Genomic DNA, 11,049 nt, shown 5'->3' with positions numbered 1-11,049 from the left:
TTTTTTTGCTCGCTATTGGCTGGTCTTTGGTTTTCATCGCATCCATGCCACATAATAGTCCGGTAGGAGACTCATTACAGAAGTTCTGAGGAACAGTAGTAGGAGACCCACAACCTTCCTCTACCATGTCGAACCTTATAGAATAAAAAAAATGTATTAGAAAAGACGAGATACACCAATTCAAACTAGATTCTAGCAAGCAAACAAATAACGTTTACTTTTCATGGTCTAGCCTAACAAGGCATTTACGGTTATGAGTTCTTTAGTTTTTGTTTTTCTTTTCGATCACAAAGCATATATTGCCCAATAGATATGTTTTTAATATACTTTACAGTGACATGAAGTGATAAAAAAAGGCCGACATTTGATCGGGAGCAAAGACATCAGATTTCAATCCATCTTCATCCCTATGCAAAAATGTGAGCTGTTCAACAAAAACAACATCATCCCACTCTAAAATGGATCCCCCCCCCCCCTAAAAAATTGGACTCTTTCGGAACAACCATATACACTAGTATGTCACTTAGCTCTGGTGGTTTACGATATCTGAATTTATGGGGAGTAAAAACCTGGTCTTTAAAATGATCTAGCCTTAAAAAACTCTTTACGAATAGGTGTTGTTTTCTTTTTCTGTTTCTTGTGTTTTGCAATTACAAAATATATCTGTTTCTAATATACTAGCCACGTTCACTATACAGTGACAGGAAGTTATAAAGATGATACCAAAAACAATCTATTTAGAAGAAGTTTTTTTTTTTCCTACCGTCACAAAATTTACAGCTCTGTCATTTTAGCCCCAAGTCCTTTGTGATTGCCTTCAGCTCATGGCAAATCACCCGTCATAAAAGTTCTACCCATTTTACAGTAGACTCTCCCAAAGAACTAAATGACCCCAGTAGCATCTTGAGTAGATTTATCGGTCACCTGATCGGGTAGACTAGCCGTTTTAAACAAGATCTGTTTAGTCTTACACAAACATAATCTAGCCCAATGAGCTTAGTGCTTAGTGCCACAGAGTGTCTGCCACGACCCCAGTAACCATGGTGACAGCAACTGGCCAGTTCATTATTTGTTTGGAGTAGATAAAGAGGAAGTAGGGGCAGACGAAACGGGGCAAAACAATTATGCTTTGAATTTCCTTTGTTCCTGTGAAGGTAAAGACGCCCCCCTCCCCACACCCATTTTCGTCACCCCGAAACAAAAGACTTACAATTCTGAATAATGTTGCCCACATACCATGAAAAGAACCTCTACCCCCTATAGTTCACAATGATGCAGTCATGTTGTATGCATATCTCGTTCTTACCGGCTTCCAGTGATGATTATCACCTGCGCACAATCCTCCTGCAAGCGTCTGACCGGAGCTGTAAAAGGTGAAAGGTGACTGACACTGTTGGGTGAAAGGTCAATTTCATACCTGGTTATACACATTTAGTGTGTAGCGCGTGTTCCGCCTACACTTCAGAGTTGCTACTCTTTAAGGTGGCATAACACCTTGAAATAAAAGTTTTTTTTTTTTAATAGGAGAACGAGCAGACGAACTTAAACTCATTTTCACATATCTTGTAAACTCTACCCTGAACTTCCTCCCTTTGGGGCGAAAAACTGTTTTCTGCTACTTTTAACCGCGACCCAGGGGTGGACAAGAACATTGAATTCGACCGATAAGTTAGGAATTTCAGACAATTTCTCAACACAATAGGTGTACACTAAGCAAAATACAGCACATTTATTTAAATCCTAGTTAAATAACGTCATTTTCCTCTGGCATTTTCATTAATTCTAAATTTAAATTGAGCAATGATATCCTGCGCATATCATCCTGGATATCGGATTTGGGAAGACAAAGCATGACACAATCTGAAAAGTAGAAGTCGAGGTAGAGCGTAATTTTACTACGGTTTAAACCACGAGAGTAAAGTGTTATGCCGTGATCTTTGATTTGACCCAGCGTCAGGTATATATCAGGTTTGTAACCTCTCACCTTTGCCACTTCCAGACATCCGCCATTTTGTTTTGCGTCTTCGATGTCATCTCCGATTTGACGGGATTTTTAGGGAATTCTAGAAACCGTGAAAACCGCTACCAACCAAAGACCTACAGGTAAGGCCCGTAGTTGTCGCTTATGATTCCTGGTTTGTTCTTTCTCTGCGGTAACTTAGAATTAGAAGTGTGTTTTCTATAGGTATAGTTGATCGGGAGGGGGGCATTTCAACTATGGTAAATTGGCGGCAGTTATAATAATAATAGTAATAATATTAGTAAGATCGGGTCTGACTAAATACCGCAAACCAGCGCAAACCAGCGCAAACGGGTCTATTATGCAGTATTCATGGGACAATGGCCTTGTTTAACGCCCTAAATACACTGTCTGTGCAATGAGAGATTAAAAAACACGGCAAATTATAAGTTTTTACCAGTTTTTTTTTTTTTAGTTATTCCGCTTGTTTCAAGTTCGAAAGGATTTCTGGCCGCCATCTTGGATCATCCGTGTTAGGGGTCTAGATAGGGAAATTGTCGGTACCTTATTTACTTACTAACTGTGTCGGGACTGTGTCGGCCACTTAACTGTGAGTGGGCAAAATTTAGGTATCAATGCTGCCTATACTTAACAACGGGAATCGTGGCAGAAATATCCTGTCAAATATCACCTACCTGAGTTTTAGAACATGAACATTGGTATGGTTGTCCGGCCTCTAAATTGTAATGTGAAAGGAATACCAGTATATGCCACCGCAGGCGTATATTTATTTCCTAGATCGATCCTATAGGTCATTGGCCTATACTGTTGTATCACTTAAAGATTTTGTAACTAGAAAAACAACCGAATACCTAAAACGGGTCCACTACTTCGACTCTTTACCCATTTTTATTTTGTGAAAGGTTTGTAAAAGATTTATTTGAAAAAAAATTCTTATCCGTGTTTTCTTACCACCATTTTAGACATGTCGGAGTTCACGTGTCTGCCGCCCAATCAAGAACCTAATGGGGAAGATACTGTAAACGAGATGCACGTCAAAGAGGAGACAGGAGACACTGGATGGCAACAGGATGGGCAAAAGAACGTGCTCTGCCAGAAAACGTACAGTGAGGACCAGGAAACCTACGACTACTATGGCACAACCCAACCAACCGGACATGCTTGGAATGAGACTTGGGGACAGACAACAGATACTGGACGGCAGCAGGCAGAGAAAAATGATGTTCCAAACGACGAAACATACGGTGTAAGAGCAGAAATGGAAGAGTCCAGCTGTCAACTTTCTACTGGTGAATCGTGTGCTGGTCATTCTGGGCAGGAGATGGACTGTAAAGAACACCCTGGGAAGGAGAGTGACAGCAGGGAGACAGCAGACATGGGCCTGCAGCAGGAAACGTGTGATGTGAACTTGCCCCAACCTCAAAATAAATTAACCTCACAGGTACAGGAGACTATAGGCATTATGGTTGAACATACCGCTGACAAACCTTATATATGTGGAGAGTGCGGGTACAGGACGGCTCGTAGACGCGTCTTATACGCACATATCAGAACACATACAGGGGAAAAGCCCTACAAGTGTGATCAGTGCGACTATTCTGCAGCACAGAAATCTAATTTGAACCAACATTTAGCAAAACACAGTGGTGGTGAAAACCCCTACATTTGTAGGGAGTGTGGATACAGCACAGCTAACAAGTGTCACTTATCCCGACACATGAAAACTCATACAGGAGAAAAACCCTACAAGTGTGACCAGTGTGACTATTCTACAACACAGAAATCCACTTTGGACGCACATCTAGCAAAACACAGAGGGGAGAAACCCTACATGTGTGGGGAGTGTGGATACAGGGCCGCCTATAGGTCTAACTTATCAGTACACATGAGAACCCATACAGGGCAAAAACCCTACAAGTGTAACCAGTGTGATTATTCTGCTGCACAGAAAGCTAATTTGGAGCAACATTTAAGACAGCACACTGGTGAAAAACCATACACGTGTAGCGAGTGTGGGTACAGGACAGCTAAGAAGTCTGACTTACCCATACATATGAGAACCCATACAGGAGAAAGACCGTACAAGTGTGAATATTGTGACTATTCTGCTGCACTGAAACGCACATTGAACAGACATCTTAGAAGACACACTTCAAAGAAACACTAAAACCAAGAGCTGGTACAAAACAGCCAAATTTAACTGAGAATAGAGCTCGTACAGGTAAAAACTGTTCTTTTACGAAGCATCTATAGATGCCGAGTACCAGGTACTAGGTTTGAATATTTGCAACCTCTTCATAGCAACATTTAATAATTTCCAAGATACAGGTACTAAATGCATCTATGTAGAACATGTGTATATACTAGTATATATGGGTGCTAACAACCCCATGGCGCACTGATGCTGGTAAAGATCTACATGAGAGGTAACTAGAAGACAACGTGATGTACACAGGTAAATGAGTGTAAATAAACCCAATACTGTTGGTAATATTTATGTTGGTATTTAAACTGTCACACTTAAGGGATGATGCACAATGTGAGATACTGGTATTTGTGTGGGGGTGGGGTGGTTTGATTGGGCACCGGCAACACACATGCATGTATATGAATATATATCTATAATATATTTCTTGGTTTTGTAATTGAAATGTGTATGTATCTATATAGCTATTAAATGTTCAGCGCTGATGGCAGGTTGCTTGCTTGCTTTTTTGAACATTTGGCAAATCTAAACCCGTTTTATTTGTAAGTCACAGGTCATAATTCAAACAATAGATAATAAACAGCTTGAATAAACAGTTTTTCAAAAAACGTCACCTTGCAATTCTTAGTCGACCTGCAATTACTGGCTTTTAAGATCAGGCATCACCTTGTTGACAAAATTATGTTGTATACGTTTACATACTAACCAACGATATCGATAGATGAACGGCTCATCATGTTTGACCGATGTAATTATAAGTACTATTTTAATTTCCGTACGTCACCGGTTCCCGTCACAGATGTCTATTTATGCAAATTATGGCGACCCCGTCAGTTTACTTGCCTCCCTTTCCTTTACCAGTTTTCCCTTTGTCTTACCATAGATTAGAAAATATGTACTACAAATGCACTACGAATGCACTCTTATTCATTATCAATATTTTTCATAGAGTTTAACAGTTCTAATAAAATGCAATTCTAGTAAACAATACTAGGCGAAGTTTTTGATACATGAGAATAAGTGTTGTGTTTTTTTTTACAGATGCCGTGTTAGGAAAATTTATATTTGCATGTAGATAGTGTTGATCACTATGATATGTCTAACAAGTTTGGTGTTTTGCATTTAGGAAAAAAATATGCATGTATGTGTGTCTATGTGAGCGAATTAATGTACAAGTTTGCTTGGGTCATACTGAATTGATAATATAGATGGTATGAAAAACAGACGCGAGCATGAAATAAACAGAAATATCGAGCCAGAAAAGATTCAAATGAAGCAACGAAATCAAATAAACATATGTTTAAATCTGTTTCATGTGTACAGGCTTACCAAATTGCAGTCAGAAACATTCACAAAATATATGACAAATAAAGAGCCATTTTGTCGTTCGGCTAAAATCAGCCAAACAACATGGCAGTGCAAAAACGTCCGGAGGATTCTTTCCGACATCATCAAGAAGCATTCAGAATTATCCAATAAGCTCTTCATTCTTCTTACTGCTGATGGACTGTATTGAATCCAACTGTACCACGAGTACCGGGGATGTTTGGGGTCGCTGATTCTAGTCGTATCGGGGTGACGACGGGTCATTGACCGCCTTACGTGAGCTGCATTTCACATACGTCAATCACACAACGTTATACTAAAAATGGGTTGTGCGGGGTTAGCTCGATCAAGGTACATGTAACGTTATACATGTAGTGTTTATCTACACTATTTATCTAAGAAAACGCGATTAAGTCTAATATCATATTACACGCAAATAACCATAAAGATGAACAACTGTCTTCGTCTAATATATTTTGAATCGTCCAGGGCTTAACCTGATCTAGACAGGGGGGGGGGGGGGGGGTATAAAAGGGCCTGCGCCAACTTTGACGTCAAATAACTACCGAACGACGCGTGGTAGGACTATGAAACTTGGTGACTTTTCCTAAAATATTGTTCTCAACAATTCTGCGAAAAATTGTAAGTTTTTGATATTTTGTGTTGCCATGGCAACGGGTTCCTGACAGGCATATTTTACCAAATTTACTCATTTCAGTTTTAATTATAGGATTTCATGGTTTCATTGCTAGACCACACCTGTCTATCTATATCATTAACATTCTGTGTAATTTTAATTTACATTTCTAGTTAAATATTTATAATTTATGCTAATTTGATGCCGTAATGGGTCAAAATCCAAGGTGGCGGACAATGTCATTATCAACAGTAAATACATGTTATTTCTATTCAAATTCTGTGAAAACCTTTTATTTTCTTACAAAATACAATCAATTGTACCTTTTTAGTCCACTTGTATTTGGTTTTGAGGTTATATGGAAAAAAAAAGGAATTTAGAAAATTCAACATTGTCGATCCAAGATGGCGGACAAATAACGTCATTTTATGACGTCATATAGGCGTCAGTGTCGTCGTCATTGGCAACAAAAGACTTGGCACACTTTGACAGCAATAAGGGGCACTTTATAGTCATCGTTTTGTTTAATACCTTTAGGTATAGCGGAAAGTTCATATTTAGACGATTTTAGCCCAAAATATGACATTATGACGTCATTATTACGTCACATTACGTCATAACGCTACCGAAATTACAGGAAATATAAAACTTCACCAGTACATCATTCCCTCCGAATTTGGTGATCGTAACTTAAGCCGTTTTGAAATTACGAATTGGGGTCAAAAGAGCCACCTCAACCCACCCACCCCCCACGGGCCCAGGAATTTATAAAAAAGGATGGTCTAGATAAATTTAAATCTATGCTTTTTAAGAATCGACAAGCAGAGTTTTAAGCATCAACCACAGAAATTTATTTTCAAGTTCTCCCATGGCCTACATGATACACTACGTATACAATTCCAACGTTCCACCTACGCATACAATACATAAGTACGTACAATGATTACTTAACAATCACAAAGTTCCTAACGGACGAATAAGTAAGCTTTACATCATATTTTTGAGAATCCATGGCTACATAAAACAATACAAAACTATTAATGTGACCGGGTGGTAGTGCGTGCCTTCCTGCGTCCACGAGCAGTGTGTTTTGTGAAAATCCATATTTTTACCTCCATGAAACGTCATGGAGGTTATATTTTACCCCGCGTTTGTGTGTCTGTGTGTGTGTTTGTGTGTGTGTGTGTGTGTGTGTGTGTAAACAAAATAACTCAAGAACGGCTGGGTGGATTAGTTTCATACTTGGTGTGTTGGTAGTGTGTGATGAAAGCTGGAAATGATTAGATTTTGGGCCCCCTAGCGGCTTCCCTTGGTACTGCAGCGCAACTTCCGGTTTTGCTATCTCGGTGTTCTGAACAAGCTATGGCCACGAAGCATTAGATAGCTCTTGTGCTCAGGAAGAACTGACATAAGTTTGGCCCCCTAGCGTCTAATTTTGGGATAGCAGGGGCATTTTTGTCAAAAACTTCTGAAGACGATAACTCAAGAAGGGAACAATGAATTTTCATGATTTTTAGTATGTAGGTACCTTAGACAATGTTGTACAAGATAAGATACTAATTATGCAAAATAGGAGTACATTTGCATAATTAATGAGAATATTATATCATAGCAGTTTTTTCAATGTATCTCTTGTTCCAGACATGCTATGGTCTTGACATTTAAGTGGTAGATAGCTTTTAGTGCCATGACAAAGTGGATCAAGTTTCAGCCCTCTAACATTTAATTGTGGAACTGCAGGGGCGTATTTGTCAAGACACTCCAAAGAGGATAACTGCAGAAAGGAACAACGGATTGCCTCCATTTTAAGCATGCATGTATCTTAGGCAAAGATTTTCATAATGATATACATGTTATGCAAATGAGGACTTAATTTGCATTGTTAATGAGGGAATTGTATAATTCCATTGTTTTTAATAACTGGACTTCAATAAATGTAACACATGTTAATTATGATAGGTGGAATGTAAGCAGATACCAAATATGGTAATGAGGAACTTATTTGCATAATTTATTGAAAAATCGCAAAACCGCTTTATGATTGATAATGGGAATTTTATAATTGTGACATGTGTACGTTATTCAATAATGAACAACACCATGCATAAATTATGTTAATGTGTTAGACAATTGCATGAAATTTACGAAAGCTCTCAATTTCATGGAGGTATGAGGTCGCCGAACTCTAGTTGGATATTCGTCGTTTTCAGTTACCGGGTAACTGTTTCCGATGTTCGGATTTGTAACTTATACGTTGTCGGATTCGCCTGCATTCGCCTGTATTCACCAAAAATACGGAGAAATACATATAAGTATTCGCCAGGATTCCAGTTTATTTCGTTAAGTGGTGGCTATCCGGCATGGCGTCTTGTTATCAACCTTAGGCCACAGAATTGTATGGATAACATCAGCGCGCGCATCAATTTTCGTCTGATTTCAGAGAGAAAAAAAGTTTTTTTTTTCCTTTTTCTCTTCTTAGATGGTCAACATGACAAGAAATTACCAGAGTGGGCAAATTTGTTGTGTTGCAGGCTAATGGTTGTAGAAGTGACACTAGCCAGGTAGCCATGACTGTAGTTATAAAAGCGAAGCTAAATATTTAGTTAGATAGTTGTAAAAGTGGCGCCAATATGGAAGCCATGAGTGTTGTTCCCATGTTGGTAAGTGATACCAGTCTACCACACTAGTGTCACCTTTACTACAATAGTACACGTCTTGAGTACAGAAATGAATACCTTGAAGGCTGTGATACCATGTTACGTCACTTCACTTCTTTTTGTTTACGTTTAGTGTGTATATTTGGAAAATTTAGCAATCTTGTTATTTTTACCCATCTTGTTTTTTTTCGCCCTATCTCACTAGTTTTGCCGTCTGCTTAGGATGTCATCCATAAAATATAATTGCTATGGCCTTATGTAGTGAATCAAAGAATAGATTATAACAAAGAAAAGAAAAGGCAAGACGAAGTTTTAATCGATCAATCCTTGTTTTATTTGCAAAATCATGCCCGAAGGCTAATTGCATGTACAATCTCAAACACTAAGAATAGAAGATACACAACACTAGAGTCTAATCCACTATACGATACAAATGATGCTATTGTCGGGATTGACTTCTTCTTTGAAGGCAGTGGTTAATGAACTGTCTCACGTTGTGTATAATGATTGGATTTTGTGCTTTTAGTTAAAACATATATGTCATTTTGGTAATCTGTTTTTCAGCTTCATTATGTGTACACTATTCCTCTAATCCACCTATGAGTTTATTTTCTTTGTTCTTCATCAGCTTTTTCTGTAACTTTGACGTCAAAACATTTTTTTCCAAACTTCGTGATTCGTTTTCTTGATTCCTTGGACTTTACATTGAATATCTACTTTTGCCGACCGGTGTAAGCGAAGTTTCGTAGTGAGTGGCGAACCTTATCCAAATGGTACCCAACTGGTCCAAGACCGACGGTCGGGATAGCAGGCGAAGGTATTAGCCATGACGTTATCCATATTGTCCGCTATAATGGGACAGTGGGCGTGGTCATCGTAGTGCTGGAGTATTCTGGCAGCCGCTAAGCGTTCTTAAAGAGAACGGTGTTGGGGAATGTCGATGTTTCTTTCTTCTTCTTTTTTTTCTTTGTTTGTCACCTTCGTGTTTTGCTGCCTTACGGCTGTCCAAAGTGGATTTCTATGCTGCCGAATAGTCGCACAGGTCACACTTGTAGGGCTTCTCGCCAGTATGGATTCTCATATGCCTGGATAAGGTATATTTCTGAGCAGTCCTGTGCCCACACTCCCCACACATGTAGGGCTTCTCACCAGTGTGCCTTGCTAGATGCCTGTCCAGAGTGGATTTCACAGCAGCAGAATAGTCGCACTGGTCACACTTGTAGGGCTTCTCTCTAGTATGAGTTCTCATATGCCTGGATAACTTAGACTTTTGATTTGTTCTGAACCCACACTCCCCACACATGTAGGGTTTTACACCAGTGTGTTTTACTGCAATATGGTTGTCAACAGTGGCCTTTCCTGCTGCAGTATAGTCACAATGGTCACACTTGTAGGGTTTTTCTCCGGTATGGGTTCTCATATGTCTGGATAGCGTACACCTCTGAACTGCCCTATATCCACAGTCATCACACATGTAGGGTTTATCACCTGTGTGTTTTGCTGCTACATGGAGGTCAAGGTTGGGTTTCCGCGCTGCAGAAAAGTCACACTGGTCACACTTGTAGGGTTTTTCTCCTGTATGGGTTCTCATATGTTGAAACAAAGAAAACTTACGAGCAGTCCCGAACCCACAACTGTCACACATGTAGGGTTGTTCACCAGTATGCATTGCTGTCACATGACGATTCAAACTGTATTTATACGCTGCAGAATAGTCGCACTGGTCGCACTTGTAGGGTTTTTCTCCTGTATGGGTTCTCATATGTTGGGATAAGGCTGACCTGTAAGCTGTCCTGTACCCACACTCCCCACACATGTAGGGTTTCTCACCGGCGTGTTTTCCTGCAATATGCTCTTCTAATGTGGGTTTCCGCGCAGCAGAATAATCACACTGATCACACCTGTATGGTTTCTCACCTGTATAGGTTACCATATGTACAGAATTTGTATTTGGAGCTGTGCTGCACCCAGAATCCTCACATGTGAAGTGTTTCTCACCAGAGTTCTTGACATCTTGTGCTATTCTCTGGTCACCAGCATTGCTTGTTTTGCTTTCGCAGTCAACCAGGGGAACCTCAGTGAGGGACCCATCGTAACAGTTCTTCTCCACTTTGGTGTGAGACCCATGTCCTACTGTTGCCATGTCTTAACTGAAACAATGAAGAAATCATTTTAATCAACTCATCGTGATATTTGAGCTATAAATAAATCAGATAACTTCAACCCAAGTTTGGCATGTTTT

The 11,049-nt window shown here is 39.6% G+C and overlaps 1 protein-coding gene and 1 long non-coding RNA gene across 2 annotated transcripts; one reads left to right on the top strand and one right to left on the bottom strand.

Annotated features, from left to right (window-relative positions):
* Positions 1-1,362, bottom strand: LOC118416537. The gene is made up of 2 exons (XR_004831216.1): positions 1,307-1,362; positions 1-134 (listed from the first exon to the last, which is right to left on the bottom strand). It is a non-coding gene; the product is annotated as an uncharacterized LOC118416537 (long non-coding RNA).
* A 603-nt stretch (positions 1,363-1,965) lies between these two features.
* LOC118416530 (gastrula zinc finger protein XlCGF57.1-like) lies at positions 1,966-5,046 on the top strand. The gene is made up of 2 exons (XM_035821661.1): positions 1,966-2,103; positions 2,944-5,046. Exon 2 carries the CDS (start codon positions 2,946-2,948, stop codon positions 4,146-4,148), a length of 1,203 nt encoding a protein of 400 aa, XP_035677554.1. The 5' UTR covers positions 1,966-2,103; positions 2,944-2,945; the 3' UTR covers positions 4,149-5,046.
* Positions 5,047-11,049: the final 6,003 nt, after the last annotated feature.

The sequence above is a fragment of the Branchiostoma floridae genome, chromosome 5 (genome assembly GCF_000003815.2).
Source record: "Branchiostoma floridae strain S238N-H82 chromosome 5, Bfl_VNyyK, whole genome shotgun sequence".
Taxonomy (NCBI): domain Eukaryota; kingdom Metazoa; phylum Chordata; class Leptocardii; order Amphioxiformes; family Branchiostomatidae; genus Branchiostoma; species Branchiostoma floridae.
The sequence above is the reverse complement of the archived record's forward strand: the minus strand, read 5'-3'. Positions and strand labels throughout refer to the sequence as shown.